The sequence below is a fragment of the Mustela nivalis genome (assembly GCF_964662115.1).
Source record: "Mustela nivalis genome assembly, chromosome: 6".
Lineage (NCBI taxonomy): Eukaryota > Metazoa > Chordata > Mammalia > Carnivora > Mustelidae > Mustela > Mustela nivalis.
The window spans coordinates 58,732,204-58,749,933 of NC_139025.1; the positions used below are offsets into that span (position 1 = coordinate 58,732,204).

The window sequence follows — 17,730 nt, forward strand, 5'->3', positions numbered from 1 at the left end:
ATTACTTATCAGATGTAAATATTTACCTAGATAGTCCATTCATACACACACACAAATTATTACCCTGACTTCTCATTGCACTGCCTTCTAACTTTTTCTGAGCACGCTTAGCACTTGGAACTAAAATTATGTCATTCTTCAGAATGATGGGTCTTATGAAGACTTATCTGTCAAGTAGCCAGCTGTGTTATGACAGGTCATTCAGATTCTTTCCCCTCTCACTTTAATTTACTTTCTGGAGAGAGATAGCTGGCAAGGTTTAAGCAAGCATGATAAAGACTAATTAAAGAGTTGTTCCTTAAATCTCCTTGAAATTAGAGGTTGATTCACTGAAATAATTCATATTTCATAACCTGAAATAAGCAAAACTTTGAATCTTAGCAAGAAAATTGAAGAGCTGTATGGATTACCCAATTCTTTGCTGTGGAATTGTGCAATTGAATTTAGAATATAATAGAATTTGTGTTTCCACTAAAACCAACTCAGAACAGCTTCACATCATAGAACTAAATTAGACCATAACTCCTCCTAATTAGTTTGGATAGCAATATTTTTAGTCCTTAATCATACCTTTTAGTGAAGAATTCTGAACTCCTTAGAATAAAGTCTACTGTCCTATATCCTTGTGAGGTAGATCTTGAGTGGGGTAGTTAACAGACACAAAGACAAAAAAGGTGACCTAAAGAGTATTTTTTAAAAATTTTTAATTTCTTTCCAGTGTAACAGTATTCATTGTTTTTGCACCACAACCAGTGCTCCATGCATCCGTGCCCTCCCTAATACCCTAAAGAGTATTTTTTTATTCTTGATGAGTTATGGAGCTACTTTATAATTGTTATGTTTAAATTTTTGCCAGCTAGAGGAGCTTCCTGGTCACATTATCCCAGAGTGCAAAGACAACAGAGTCCTGGAGACAACAGAGGGAATGTTGCTCAGGGGGGGCCCAAAGAGGTATAAGCCAGGCAGAACTGGATGGCGTACTTATTGGGATTCGCTGCCTACATTCACCATCGCTTCAACCTGCTGTCCAGAACATTTGGGTAATACCTTTTCTTTTTCACGAAATGGGCCAGAAAATGGATGCTACAGAGAACCAGAATAAGTGGGTAGGCAGGTGGACTACTTAAAATTACTGGAATGGTGGCAGGTGGATTGTGCACAAATTACCCAGTGGATTGCATCAGCCTTCCATTGCATTTTCCAAAATCCAGTTGGTGAGTTTTTTAAAAAAGGAAAACTTGGAATTATGGTATTTTATAACTGCTCACATATATTCTGAAGCATCTTTAATGACAGAACATGTGATAACGATCAGATATTTCATTTTCTAGGAACTTCTTTAAGGTTATGGATGTCTGTTGTACAGATATCTTGCGGTGGCAGTAGATGTAAGTCGGGGGAAAATCCTTCTCTCAGATAATTTATGTTCTGTATCCATTCTTTCCTTCTCAAGAACCAGTCAGCATTTACAGATCAATTCTTCATTGTGTGGGAAAGTGTCTATCACTTTTCCTTATTGTAGTCTTCAAATATGCTTCCCCATGATAACCCCTGTCTTCCGGACTGAGACGAGAAAGGCATTATTTAATACCATGGAGGTTTGGCCGTGGCACTTTTGAAAGCAGTGAGGAGATGTGGACACGATGAGCCATTGGAACATCTTTAAGGAGTTATTTAGATGGCATCTCCAAGAGCATGATTCAAATCAAGGAAACGAGAAATGGCACAAAAATTATTCTTTGATTTCTGTTCAGTTTAAATCTGAGGACAAGCTTATTGAAAGCAGGTTGTTTACTTTGCAGTTAAAGGCCTGAGTGGAACAATGGGACTTAAATCTTCTCAGCAGTGACATTTTCATCGATGACATTAAGAATTTATTGAAAACCTGAAGGGCACATAAGAACAAACTAGGGAAAGGGGAAAGGAATGCATCTGTGGGATAGGTGAGGTGTGTTTTGAGGTTTCCCAAAACACACCTGACTCGGAGTCATGAGGTTGGGTGTTCTCAGAAGAGTGGCAATGATCCGTATAGATCTATGTGGGGAAAAAAAGATGGTGAAAATTAACCAGGTAGGCTTCTTTGTTCTTGTTTTCTGAAATAAATTTTATCTTCCAAATATATTTAAGCAAATGATAACCATGTTGAGAAGGAGAAACCCTGGCTGATAAATGTGCTTAGTCTCTTCTATTTTGTTGTCATTGAGAAGTTGAATTAAACCACACACTCTGGGCAAACCATTTTAGTATGATTAAAAACATTCATTACATTTCCCTCCTAAAAGCAGCTTCCCTAAAGCACAGAAAAATGTTAAAAATGCATTTGCATTAAACTCTGATTCTTTTTTTAAATTGGAAAACATGAAAGCGCATTAAAATTTTTTCCCAGTGAATAGTCATTAGAGTAATAAGGAATTTGCTGGTGATGAATGTCTAGCGGGAACATGACCTACCTCATCCTTTAGTTTTCTTCTCATAAAAACAACATTTGTTGATAACCCAATTATGATGGCAGTACAAAGTTTATACAAAGTAAAGTCCGTGGACATTGGGGTTGACTTGACTTCAAAGCAATAATTCCACAGTTCTATATTTCATGAAAGGGAGGGAAAAAACCCCTTTAAGTGTGTGACTATTTGAACCTTGTCCATACGTTATCTTGTATCTTTGTATGTCCTTGTTTCTTTTTGTACCATTTTATTTCTTGGCAGCACCTTGACTAGAAATCATTCAGGCAAAGAAAGTGAAGACGTAAAATAGCTAATTTTCCTTCAGGTGTTAAAAGTTCTGATTAAAGTTTTAACATAGGTAAAGACAGAAATTATTTGCTAAAATAAAATCTGATCTACTCCTAGTGTATTTCTAGCTATCATTAAGGTGATGTCCTTACCACCATTATAAACATTTATAACATGGTACGTGTAGGGCAGTTTTTTAGTAACAAAAGGGAGTAAGGTGTAGTTGCTATCCTAATTACAGTTCTGCTAGGGAACAGATGTTTCCTGTTGGATTTATAAATGCTATTAGTTAAAGCAATACCAGCTAGTAAGAGATAAACCCCTGAAGTTAATGGATTAATGCAGTACCTGTTTTTCTCTCACTCACGTGAAGTACAAAGTACTTCCTGTTGTAAGCAGAATAATTTCACCACCCACACCCCCCAAAATGCCCGTGTCACAATCCCCAGAGCCTGTGAGTGTGTTGCCTTACATCGAAAAGGGGTTTTGAAGATGTTATTATGTTAAAGATTTTGAGATGGGAAGATTATCCTGGGTTATCTGGATGGGCCCAATGTAATCACGAGGGTTATTAAAACGGAAGAAGGGAAGCATGATTAACAGAAGCCATGGCGTTACAGAGGTAGAGGAACCAAGCGAGAGACTGAAATACTCTGCTGCTGGTTTTGAAGATGGCAGATGGGTCCAAGAGCCATGCAGGCAGCCTCTAGAAGCTACAAAGGACAAGGAAACAGAGCCTCCAGAGGGGATGCAGCCTTGCTGAACCGTTTGGGACTACTGACTCCAGACATGTGGGAGGATACATTTGTGTTGTTTTGAGCTGCTTCATATGTGGTAATTTGTCAGAGCGGCCATGAGAAACTGATGTAGCTTCCGTGGTTATTCAAAGACCCATCTTCCTTTTTTTTTTTTTTTTTTTTTTTATGTCTCCGCCAGATACGGGGGCCGGGAGTTGTCTGCATTTAGTCAGTGGGTGGAGAAAGACAATGTATGGGGGTAGTGGGTGGTTTTTACAGACCAGGATGATAAGTGGTAAACAATTTTTGCTCATGTTCCGCTGTTGTCACCCATGTCACAATGTCATACTGAAATTCTCCTTACACTTCATGATTCCCTTATCAGTCTAGTACTTTTCTATATGTCATTACAGGACCCTCTTGTCCATGCAGCTCCTCAGGCTAGATATCTGAAAGTCATTTTTGATACCCCCTTCTCTCCGCATCTTCCACATGCAGTCTGTGACTGGTCCCGGTGATTCTAACCTCAAATCCATCGCTTTTCTCCATCTCCACTGCCACCGTCCTCATCCAACAAGCCATGTGGCTGCACCCAGTAGAGTTGTGCATCCAGCAGGACACGAAACCTGTTTGGTGAGTAGGTAGTCTGCATTTGCCATGGAGGCCAAACTGAGTAGTCAGCTGATCGTCACTAGCTCTTCCTCAGAGCCATTATCTGATAGAAATAACATTACTTAATTTTTCAAAGTGCTGAATATTTTGAAGTGAGAATATGCCCTTTCCCTCATTTTTTGTTTTAAAGATTTTATTTATTTGTTTACTTGAGAGAAGGGGGGTGGGAGGGAGAAGGAGAAGAAGACCTCCCATTGAGCTGGGAGCCTGATGTGGAGCTCGATGCCAGGACCCTGGGATCATGACCTGAGGCGAAGGCAGACACTCACCCGACGGAGCCACCCAGGTGCCCTGTTTTCCTCATTTTTAATGGGGAGCTAAAGGTCTGTAGTGACCTCAAGCCCTGTGAGATGAAGGCAGCAAATAACAAATAAAAAGAGCACAGTCATGCCTCTAATGGTAAAACAACTTGACTTCTATGAGCCAGAAGGCCTGGGGGTGGAAGAGAATAAATTCAAATAATTACGTTCATGATCTTTATGAGAGAGATTTTTGCCTTAATTTCTCAGCACTATTGATGAGTTATGCTAGGTCCTGAACATCAGCCTTGCTTACTGCTTTCTTCAGTATGGAGCTTGAAGTTAACACCATAGGGAACATAGGAGTAGATGTTGTGAGCCTTGAAATATTACTTTGCTACACTTCACCAGATGAATTCAATCTGAATGCCAGATGGTGCTACTTCATTTGTATTTTTACAAAAGTGCAATTCTTTTATTTTTTTTTAAACAAGAAATAGGGATCATATTGGTCCCAGAACAATGTAAAAATTGTCGTATTTTGGTACAACTTGCCTCATCCTCCTATCGCGTATAAGCCTTAATATAACATATGTACACACACACACACGTATTTGCATATATATGGTTTTTAAGTAATACTTTGTTTAAAATACACCTATATTTTTCACGTCAAAAAGTAATGTGTGTTCATATCAAAACATTTAGAATATATAGATAAGTAAAAAAGACCACCGTCCTAATTTAGGAAATGTTAGCTATTTGGTGCACATCCTTCTGTTAAGTACATTAATTCATCCTTCTCAAGAGCTCAACTTTTAAAATGTTCTTATCTGTACCCAAGATGCCATAATGACCAAAAATTCTCATTAGACTTCAGAACTTTATAAAATACTATTTATTTATTTACTTAGAGAGCATAAGAGGCAGAGACAGAGAGAGATGGAGAGAGATTCTCAAGCATACGTCCCCCTGCCCCTGACACTGAGCATGGAGCCCGACAAGGGGCTGATCTCATGACCCTGAGATTATGACCTGAGTCGAAATCGAGAGTTGTACACTTAACTGACTGAGCCAGCCACGCTTGCACCCCACACCTTATGAAATACTTTTATCCACTGTGTTCTAAGACATTACTGTGCGCACTTTCCTCATGCTAGATGTCTGGTAGTCATTTTGGTTTCTGCCCCCCTCCCTTCCCTCCCACATCTAATTTGTTACCACGTCCTATTGATTCTAGTTATCTTTTCACGTTTCTTCCTCTCCACTGCCCCATCTGCTGATTGGCCCCAGGCACATATGTCTTCTTCCCTAGACTACTCCTCTTTCTCCGACCCCTTGCTCCATTTCTCCGACCCTTTGCTCCATTTCTCCGACCCCTTGCTCTCCCAAGGCTTCTTTCTTCCTTCTCTTTCTTTCTTTCTTTCTTCCTTCCTTTGTTCCTTCCTTCCTTCCTCCCTTCCCCTCTCTCTCTCTCTTTTCCTTTCCTCCTTTCTTCCTTTCTCTTTTTCTTTCTTTATGCTTTCTTTTGAAAAAATATTTATTTGTTTATCTTAGAGAAACAGAAAGCAAGAGCAGGGGGAGGGCCAGAGGCAGAGGGAGAGAGAGAATCTCTGGCAGACTCCACACTGAGTGTAAAGCCCAACTCACGGATGGATCTCATGACCCTGATACATGTGAGCCAAAATCAAGAGTCCATGCTTAACTGACTGAGCCACCCAGGCATACCTCGCAAGGCTACTTTCTTGCTCATCAGTGCCATCCTAATAACTTCTTGCCCTTTAGATTTCATTTTTTGGTATCATTTCTTCCAGGACATGTTTTCTGATAAATCCATCCAGACTGGATTTGGTAGGTCTTCTGTCTGCTTTCTTAACACCATGTGTGTCTCTCTATTACACTGCTCATCAGGGGCACCTGGGTGGCTTAGTGGGTTAAGCCTCTGCCTTTGGCTTGGGTCCTGATCTCAGGGTCCTGGGATCAAGCCCCACATCAGGCTCTCTGCTCAATAGGGAGCCTTCTTCCCCCTCTCTCTGCCTGCTTCTCTGCCTACTTGTGAATTCTGTCTGTCAAATAAATAAGTCAAATCTTTAAAAAAAAAAACCCTGCTCATCACAACAGTCCTGCATACTGTTAACTTGTCTGTATTCCTCGCTGTGTTCCTCGTGCTTAGCAAATGCCTGCCCTTACAGATGGATGATATACATTATTGAAAGAATGAATGCACATAGTAGGAAATTCGGTGAAATGGGTGAATGGGTTCAGTTTTGCCCTCTGAGAGCCAAAGACTGATTTTTGAGTGAAGGAGTGATCCACATACACAGGACTTTAGAACTGGTAGTATTATGGGAGACAAATCGAAAAGAAATGAGATAAACCAAAGAGTACTGCTAGGAGATTGCTGCCTGATCTAATGAGAACATTGACTCTTGTTATTGGGAATAGAAAGGTATGACTATGAGGACCCTCACATGAATAAGCAAAGATCTGCTCCTGGTCACTTGGGGGCTAGATAATACAACTAGAACTGGAGGGGTCCACCCCAAATAGGCAACTTCAGGAGAAGAGGTGGTGGGTAGAGTCTGGAAAGGTACTTTAAGAAAGAACGCTGGAAGATCCCTAAAGCTAGCTCTTTTCTTTCCTACCATGTGCTCTTTTTTTTTTTTTTTTTAAAGATTTATTTATTTGACAGAGAGAAATCACAAGTAGACAGAGAGGCAGCCAGAGAGAGAGAGAGAGGGAAGCAAGCTCCCTGCCAAGCAGAGAGCTCGATGCGGGACCCGATCCCAGGACCCTGAGATCATGACCTGAGCCGAAGGCAGCGGCTTAATCCACTGAGCCACCCAGGCGCCCCCTACCATGTGCTCTTTAGCAGTGGAGTCACTTAGTTGAACTTCTATTTGGGTTACGTGAACTTATTTTCCAAAGGAAGAGGTTTTTTTTTTTTTTTTTTTTTTAAAGATTTTATTTATTTATTTGACAGACAGAGATCACAACTAGGTAGAGGCAGAGAGAGAGAGAGAGAGAGAGAGAGAGAGGAAGGGAAGCAGACTCCTTGCTGAGTTGAGAGCCTGATGTGGGGCTCGATCCCAGGACCCTGGGATCATGATCTGAGCTGAAGGCAAAGGCTTTAACCCACTGAGCCACCAAGGCGCTCCGAAGGGAAGAGGGTCTTAATGACCCTCAATGCTGTGTATCTCTTCTCCCAAGAGGAGCACTTCAGTTTTCTTTGTTTGCATTTTAACATGGTCTAGTTGCAGTAGTCATATAAGGAACAGCACACAACACAATCTGTCAGCTAAAAGTTACAAAACAGAGCCGGGGGTTAATTCCTGATGTCTGCAAATACTGAGGAAATATTCCAAAAACAACATATGTATTGTGTGTGGGTCATACAATGGATCATAATTATAAGCAATAACATTTTTGAATAAAAACGGAAAAAAGATGTCAACATAGAACTGTAATTATTGACCCACACTTAAAGTTGGCTCATTATATTCAGTATATTGCTATATTCAAGAAATATGTTAAATGTATACTTGCATAATCATGTATTATATGTTTGTATGTGGTATGTGCATGTAAAGAGTACCAAGGATAGTCTTGGCACAGGTACTATATGATTCCAAACATAAATGGAATTTTTAAAAAAATAAAAAAAAAACCCAGAATCGGAACTATAAATATAGAGAACAAACTTGTGGTTGATGGGGACGGGGGAGAATGGGAGATGGAGGATTGGGAAAAACAGGTGAAGGGGAGAGGGGGATATAAGCCTCCTGTTATGGAATGAGCAACTCACAGAAGTAAAAAGCAGAGCATAAGGACTGCATGCAGTTAATGATATTGTAATAGTGTAGTGGGACAGATGGTAGCTGTACTTGTGATGAGCATAGTGGAATGCATTAACTTATCAAATCACTAAATTGTACACCTGAAACTAATGTAACATTGTGTGTCAACTATACTCAAGTTAAAAAAAAATAATCTTCATTCTCAGGGAGCTTATACTTTGGATGAGAAGATGAGCTATAGGCCTATGCAAGCATAAATAGAAATACAAGATTTAATACAATATTTAGAAAATACAAAATTTAGAAATACAATAATTTAATGTATGGGTGTATGACTACTTAAGCTTTTGGGTTTCAGATAACATTCTAACTTATGGGGAATTAAAGAACACAGAGGAATTTATAGTAGGGGGAAGGAACATATCCTGAGAAGGAATGCGGCAGGGACTCTGAAAATGAGCGAGAAGGACTAGAAAACCACCAAGTCTCTTCCCCATCTCCCCTCTTCTCCAGCCAGTCCCATCACTGACTCACTTTCCAAGTTGCCCCACAGAACTCAGGTTGGCATGTTGCTGACTGGCTACTTGATTCCAGTTCCAAATTTTCAGTTGAAGAAATGTGATCATGTACAATCAGAGTACAGGAGGGATTTATAGGTAATATATAAAGAGACAAAAGGAGCAGATTTCATTAGATGGCCAGAAGGGCACAGACCACCGCTGGGTGCAAAAGCTCAGCATTCGTGTCTTTGCTCCTCAATGTGTGGATCACAGCGATTACTTCTATCCATTAGCAACATGGTGGAGGGGACGAACTGGGGCTGCATTTTCACTAAGTTGATTATTGCTGAAGATCCCAGCTGTGCAGAGACTCAGTTTCCACATCTATGTAGTTTGAATAATAATTCTTTCCATTGACTTACAAGTTTATTTTGATGCAGTAATTGTTGGGAAAGTGTTTTTTTTATGAATAAAAGTTATTATCTAACTCACACACACACACACAAAAAGAAATGTGATCATGCTAGTTGGACTGAACATCCATCCTTTGTCCAACCAACCATGATTCGCACAATTGTGTAACAGAAATAGAACTGTCTGGGCTCAGAGAAGCCATTTTCAGAGAACATGCTCACGGTTGTATCAATGTGGAGGGGCATCTATCCTTATTTTACCTCCAGCAGGTATGGCTGAACCATTAGATTTCAACTGGCTAACAGTTTCTGGGGTTATAAAAATAATGAGGGCTTGTCATAACAACCCATGATTTGGTCAGAATTTCTATTTGGTGCTGTAGAGATTTTTCTATTGAATGGATGTTTGCATGTGTATTAATCACAGCTATGCCTGGTTGGAATGTCATTCTGCCATCTGTCATAGCAGCTAACAGTCATACTTCCTTTCCTCTATTTCAAAGCTTCCTTGTGGAGAAACAAGTCTTTGTGGGATAGTGTAGGATTCTATTTTTGTGAATAGTAACTAATTTATTAAGTGTAACAGAGACAAATCTAACCATGAAGATAGGTCTGTACATGTTCAGAAGAGCTCCAGATTATATTATGTGTGATTCTCTCCCAAACTTAAAAACCATTTGCATTCTCCCTTGTGTTTAGTTTCATTTTAATGTGCTGTGCTTTGTAGAAAATATCAGAAAAGAGTGGTTCTTCCAGAACATCTATGTGGCATGAGACAAAGTGAGCACCTTGAGTACAGCACGGAAGATGGGGAAAGATACGCTGCAGTTCAGATGGCTTGAGCTGAGCTCGGGGAGAAGATTTTGGATGGTTTTTCAAACTGTCCTTGACATAATTTTGATAAGGAGGTAATATGTGTAGTGAAGTGGCATTTGTTCAAATTTGCTTTGGAGAAGGATTCATTTACCGATATTATGTTAGTTCCTTAACCCCTTTGCTCCTTTATTACTTAAATACACACAGCCAAACTTTTTATCAGGAGAGCTTGTGAGAAATACTGAATATGGCTTTATGTAGGACACATAGGCTACAGTGATTCTTGCATATTAGGTTAAAAAAAGGCAAGGCCCAGGTTTAATGAAAAGTCAAAGTGTTTTTTTTTTTTTAAATAAACTTCCAATAGGGAATCTAAAAATAGAGATGGCTTTTATATCTGTATGTTCAGAAACGCCAAGCTCCTCTTTTTTCATCTTTAAATGAAATTTTAAGTTAGTGAAAAGTTGTTAACTCTAGGATTTAAATGGGATTGGAGAATGTAATATGAAAAACATTCTATATTATGAAAGTCCAGAGATGATATATGTTATATACAACTTATACTTTCCTGGGTAGAATGCTCATTCATTCATTTTTGGGCTGGCTGTGGAAATTCCAGATGCTCACTGATCTCACAGTGGGAAAATGAAAGAAGAAGAATCAATGATGTGTCTAGCACCAGGGAGTAATTCTTCTCTACAATGGCGTTCAGGTGAGTGAAGTTCCTGGGTTCTGAACTGGAACTTGGCTATGAAAGTAAGACCTCAATTTACTGCAGTCTCAGTGGCAGCAAGTTAGCTCTTTCTGTAGGCTGATAGGGATGTAAGTGATTTAGCATGTGACCTGTCTGCTTTTCAGATGAGTGGGGAGACTTGAAGGAGCTGGAGAACAATTGATAATCTTACTTGGTGTAGAAATCAATGCCTGGAGCCTGAGCCACATGGATCAGCATCTTTCTGGTGTCACTCGGCTACTCGGTGATGGCATCCTTCATTCATTCACACAATGCATTTTTATTATGAATCTAGCTGTGGCTCAGTGCAAATGTCAAGTATGCTGATGTGCATTGATCTAGGATTCTGACTGTAGGATTAATCACACTGAAAGCTACCTAAAACAGAGGTAATGGGTAAACAGAAACCTATGAAGAGGCTTCTAACTTGCAAAAACACTCATTGTTATGTTTGATTTTACAGTTTAGATCTGACTTTTTAGATTAGCTTGCCTTCTTAAATTCATAAAATATCTTGCCTTAGTTGACTTCTATGTAAAAACAGTTAAATTTGTTTTAGTCTTAAAAGAGTTGTGGTATAGTTATCCTTGAATTATAATTCATTCCACCTACTGAAAACATATGTGGAAGACATTTTATTAAATTCTCTGAGGACAAAAACTATACTTAATATAAAGTATGGTCCTTTCTCCCCAGAAGTTTGTGGTCTAATAATGAAATTGAGGTGTATGTAAATAAAATAATATCGGACAGAATGTGAAAAAGGCATATGTAACAAAATTAAGTTTAGCTATAGTTTATAGTTTCATAATGCCATATTCTGGAATAATTTTAAATTTTTTTATGGTTCTTTTATATGTAGGCTATAAGGAGAGCCTGTGTGCAGCCATGAACATATGTTTACACTAGTGTGCAAAGGCAAGCATGTTACTAGGTTGGTTTGTTGTGCTAGATGTTATGTATAATGTAGTAGAAGTCCGAAGACCTATATGCCATTCTTTCTCTTTACCTTTTTGTGTGATGTGGGGCTCAACACCAAATATCCCTGGGTCCAGATACCTCTCCTGGGTAAAGACTCGTTCTTTAGTTCATGTGAGTGATCAGGAAAAGTATTTTGGAAATGATAAAGCCACACATGGTAACTCTAAGAAATAGTTTTCTTTTGATTTAAGGTATTCTCTCTAATTCTTATGTGAGCATTTGAATATTATGAAGACTAGTTGCTTTATGATGATAAAATGTTATAGTTTGCTTTGTACATATTAAGAAGCCATAAGTGTTTTTAATTGCCCTTAATTCTCCATGGCATGTTCATTTTCATTCTTAATGGCTCCACATGGCTTAAAATTAATTTGCATCCTTACCCAATGTCATATTATGGCTCTTTGATTACTTGCGGAAGTTCTTTGACAAAGCTAAGATGCACAAAGATTTTCTTTATGTGCCTATTAGTAACTAATTACAAGTATGACCTAAATTTTACAATCTGTATATCCTACCTCATTCCCAAAGGATAATCATATATAGCTTTCACATAATGACTGAAATACTAGATTCAGTTGAAATAAAATTCATTTTTATAAATGGAAAAGATTTACCAATGCTAGGTCAAGGACGACTACTCCTTAGTAACCCCTCATTTAATGCCTGGATTTGACTTAATGCAAAGTTCTGTGAAATGAAGATACATTACCTTATACTGCTTCCCTTTGTGCTGCAATCTGACATTCCTGGCTTGCTGGAAGGAAGCAGATGGATCTGGGTTTCTGTAGACAGCTTTGTGCAGCTTTATTTTAAAATTGTTACATATGTATTATGACTTTAGACTTGGAGGAGCCCCAGAGACTTCATGGAAGGTTGAATTATAATATGGCGAAGTCACATGCAAATGGAAGAGGTAGTGAGCAGGTGACTTTGGAGCTGGCTGGGAGAGGAAGCTTCTTCCGGGATTTGGTCTTGAGGGAAGAGACAGAATGCAGAGGGCCTGTCAAACTCTGGGATAAATTAAAAACATCTTTTCTTCACAGGAGGTGTCAATTTAGGAAAGGATTCATTAGATGGTACCAGTAGGATATTAGAAAAACAATTCCTGCCCTTCATCTGAGAGTCAAACTAGAATAGGAGAAAAATTAGAATTGTTCAGGAGCGACTCTGCAGGGTAAACAAAACAAAACAACAAAACAAAACAAAACACCTCGCCTGCTTTTGAGGAAGAGGTTTTCAAGCTTTTTCAGCACCAAACTCCTTATTCCCAAGAGAAATCTTACATAGCTTCCTACATTTCGTCTGAATCCCCTTCGTTTATGAAATGGATAGAAGTAGGGCGGTTGCACTTTGAAGCAGGGATGGGAGCCCAGCCTCGGCTGGTTATCAGAACTACTGTGGCACCCCAGGTAACTCCTGGAGCTCAATGTTTCCACAGACCATAGTTTGAGAACCACTACTTCAAGTTATAAAGGAAAAGAAATGTTTAGACATGTAGAATTGTTTAACTAGATAGCTTTGGTCCATTTACTTAGCCTCCCTGAACCTCAGTTTTTTAAAAATAATATGTAAACTGGGAATAATAATATCTACTTCAAATGGTCATTGTGAGGATTAACTTAAAGGAGCTAATGGATTTAAAGTGTTTAAGGGCATGCTTGACACATTGTGATGTTAAATAAATGCATCCATGATGCAATTCAATTTCCTCTCTCAAGACGTTTTTGAATCTCTTCCTTCCAATGGCAATAAACCATTATGTGTCAGTTTTTAAGCTCTTGTCTCTCTCAGCTCCAAATCTCTCATCCTTCTGTACCCTGTTCTGTTGTGCTGAGGCTCAGAGTCTAAAAACCACATTTCTGTTTGGTCTGCAGTCTGCATGCCGGGCTCTGCCGACAGGTGACTTGTCATCCCACAGGATGTATGAGCACTTTTTTTTTTTTTTTAAAGATTTTTATTTATTTGTTAGAGAGAGATACAGGCAGACAGAGCACAGGCAGACAGAGTGGTAGGCTAGAGGCAGAGGGAGAAGCAGGCTCCCTGCTGAGCAAGGAGCCCGATGTGGGACTCGATCCCAGGACGCTGGGATCATGACCTGAGCCGAAGGCAGCCGCTTAACCAACTGAGACACCCAGGCGTCCCAGTATGAGCACTTTTGAATTTTATCGGGGTCACCCTGGCCTTGTTCTATCCTGGCAGTGGCAGTTGAAGGCAGTCTGCAGTTTCTCTAACACCGGCAGGATTAATCTTGTCCTCCCTCCTCAGAGACGCAAGCACCTGGCAAACAACGGCCCTCTTCAGGGATCTTGTGTCCCAGGCGCCCTCAGGCTCCACAGAGCTTCTAAACTGTAGTAATCCCACTCCCTTCCCTCTAGGGGGATAGTGGCTTCGTGCCCTTGTTACCTCTGTAACAAAGAGAGTTCTCTCTTTGCCTTTTTAGCTATTCAGTATGTAGCTAATGATTATCTATATTGAACTCTCTCTATTACAAATAACTAGTATGGTTTCTGTGCCCTAACTGGAGCCTGGCAGATACTGCTATCTACTCCCCTCTTGGTTCCCTACTGGGATTTGCTTTTGTGTCCCAGGTGCCTTCATGATTAACTGGTGTCTAGGAGTCCATATATAGGGTAACTCACCTGAATGTCTCTCTATTGGTCCCACACTCAATATTTCCCAATCTGGACTCATCATCTTAACTTGTTGCAACACCTGCATTTTCTCCTTTCACTATATTGGTCAGCAGCATCAATGTGTGTTTTTGAATGCATTGAAGGCACAGTCTCTAAACTTGATCTCTACAGCAATTGAAAATGTTAATGCTTTGGAACTTCAGGTTACTGTAAGAGCTGAAACTAATTTTGGTGTAAGATATTTCACACTAATTTTTACAAATCATTAGTCTTTTACTTTCTCCCTCAATAAAATACGATGATAAGAAGTACTCTTATATATGTCAAAGAGATATCTAATAGCAATGCCTAGGTGGCTTGGTTGGTTAAAGGTCTGCCATCCTGCTCAGGTCATGATCACAGAGTCCTGGGATCAGAGTCCCATATTGGGCTTCTTGCTCAGTGGAGAGCCTGCTTCTGCCTCTGTGTGCCACTCTCCTGCTTGTGCACTCTGTCTCTCTGTCCCCTACTTGTGCTTTCTATCTCTGACAAATAAATAAATAAAATCTTAAAAAAAACCAAAGAGATACCTAATATATACATGAATATATACATTAGATAATATATCTGTAGGTTATTAGAAGTAAGAGAAATTTAGAACTAAACATTATGCTAAATTTAACATATTTTAGAGCCCCCCAATCTAATTATAACAGGTGGGCCCAAGACTGATTATAAAAAAAGCTTAAGCTATGCTGAAAAATTTAGACTGCTCCAGTTAACATAAAAAAATCCATTGTGGTTTCACCAAATCAATAATATTGATCAAAAGTTGAGAGAGTTTGAATTATAGTTATTAAATAATTATTTAACATAATTGTGTTTTTTGAAAAGCCATTCCTGTCTTGCATATAACTATGCTTGAAAAAAGGAGTCTTCGGTGTAAAAAGAACGATGAAACCACTCAGTCTCACTGGCATAGAATTTTGGAGGGCATAAAGAGTTATTTTATTCCTAATATTGAATGAGTGAAGGAACAGATCAGGTAATGAATTTTAAATGATTTCAGTTTTCATGCTGGATCAATGTTTTCTACCACTGAAATTTTTCCTGAGTAATTTTGGTTTTGAGAAAATTAGAATTGATTTACTTGTAATGTAGAATTCAGAATGGAAACAACTAGAAGCCATGCTGAATAATAAACTAAAATATGGATTTCTTGTTCCAATGTTTAAAGGACTTCACTCTTGAAGAAAAAAAAATGAACTGTGGTTAACCCAATTTCTCATCTGTGTGGATATGAATTATATGTATAGTGTGGCAACAAGAACTTGATAACCATAATGTGCTCAGACAGAATAAAAAAATTCAATAAAATTCCAAATGAAGTGCCAGATACTTTTACCTTTTAGATATACATAGGAATTGAAATACCATCAAAAGAACTACATTCTGCATGCTGTGAACTGGTTATTCCTATTGGAGAAATAAATAAACAACTACATAAATATCTTCTTTGGGCAAATGGACAGTTGAATTTTGATGATTTAAGCAGCTTTTTTCTCAATTAAAAATGTTACAGGGTAAAGTTTTGAAGAAACCCTATAAAAATAATAAAAATACATTTGTAGCAGACTTCAACAGTTCCTTTCAGATAATGAGATATTTGGTTTTCTTTACTCAGTTCTTAAGTGTAAACTCCATCTGAATTGTCATACTATGGCCTCTTAATTTTTCCAGTGTGTAAGGATTTCTAAGAATATGTATTCATCCCTCCATAACATATTTAGTTACTAAGAAATGCCAGTCATCTGATAAACATTAATGAGATTTACTGTGTTCTGGAAACTTTTTAGGTCCTGGGATGGGGTTGGGCTAGAAGATGAGGGCTAGATACAAGATGGTATGGTAAAGGCACCCTGATCAGATTACGTTAGCAGTGGAGTGAGAACGCTAGAATTTCATAGCTCACCATGGTTCTTAAGGGAAAAGTAAAAAAAAAAAAAAAGGAGATAATTAGAGTAGGAGTTTAAGTATCCATGTTGGTCACATTCTGACTATAGTCCATTCGAATATGTCCAGAAGCCATAAGAGTGTGTATGAAATTATCCATATGTTATATCAGTAGCAAAGAGATTATCAAATCATCTTCCTTTTTGAATAAACCTTAATGGATATGGTTGAGACCATTCATAAGAATTGCATCCTGGTAGATGGTGGTGGGTCACACCATAGAGCCATCCTAAGGTCACTCCCTGATAGCATGGCTAGTTGGGTTAGAAGTAGTCCTGTCCTTACAGAAATAATAAACCAAAGGGATACATTCACCTCGATGTTTTTAGCAGCATTGTCTACAATAACCAAACTATGGAAGTGGCCCAAGTGTCCATTGACTGATGAATGGGTAAGAAGAGTTGGTATATATATACAGTGGAATATTATTCAGCCATAAAAAGAATGAAATCTTGCTATTTGCAATGACATTAATGGAGCTAGAGAGAATTATGCTGAGCAAAATACATCAGCCAGAGAAAGACAAATACCATATAATTTCACTCATATGTGGAATTTAAGAAAAAAAATGAATGAGCAAAGGGAAAAAATGAGAGAGAAACAGAGAGACAAAACAAGAAACTGACTCCTAATTACAAAGAACCATATGATCGTTATCAGAGGGGAGGTTGGTGAAGGGATGCATTAAATAGGTGATGGGGATTATGGAGGGCACTTGTTGGGATAAACACTGGGTGTTGTATGGAAGTGTTAACATACATAACACTGTATGTTAACTAACTGGAATTTAAGTAGAAACTAAAAAAAGAGTGGGGTTGCTCTTTATTTTTTTCATTTTATATACTTAACAGTTAAAAATAAAATAAGGAAACCAGAAGCCAGTATTTGACTTTAATATGACTCTCTTAGGGAAACTCACTATTCAGACACTCAACACTAGTCAAGTAGTAAAGGGGAAGACTAGCTGGTACCAAAGGCTGAGGACATAATGATGAAAGGCTTAGTTCTTACCCTCTGTGAAATGGATTCTGGCAAGAGGAATACATTTGCAATGTGTTAAGTGCTTATTGCAGAATGGCTTCTGGCTAAGTTTTTCTAAGTTGTTTAATTCATTTATGTGTTTTGACCAATCTGAGCACTCTTTCCACTAGTTGTTTGACAAAGTTGCAAAACAACTAGTTGAGCTGGTGGTATGGAGAGATCCACCTCCTGTTTGCCCCTCCTGATCAGGACCATAAACTTTAAGGGTGAGCCAGTGCACCCTTCCCCCCAAGATAGAAGTATCTGACAGGAGGCAAACTCTGATGTGTAATCTCTGTCTCCCCAACCCCAAACTCCAAATTAGGGGATGTTAGAGAACCAAGGATTAGAAATATTAGGAATGGGAGAGGTTTAGGTGATCAGGACCCAGACTTCATAATGCTCCCCATCTCTTTCCTCCATGCACACACTCATGTTAACTCCTGACTGGTCCCTCTG

The 17,730-nt window shown here is 38.8% G+C and overlaps 1 protein-coding gene across 1 annotated transcript in view; it reads left to right on the forward strand.

The window, feature by feature from the left end:
- Positions 1–17,730, forward strand: part of LOC309866585 (uncharacterized protein) — a gene marked incomplete at both ends in the record, with an annotated part of 381,526 nt that overhangs the window by 5,808 nt on the left and 357,988 nt on the right. The window contains 2 exons of the mRNA XM_082734420.1: positions 861–1,040; positions 3,971–4,105. Coding sequence (XP_082590546.1) covers positions 861–1,040; positions 3,971–4,105 — 315 coding nt within the window. The remainder of the gene's footprint in view (positions 1–860; positions 1,041–3,970; positions 4,106–17,730) is intronic.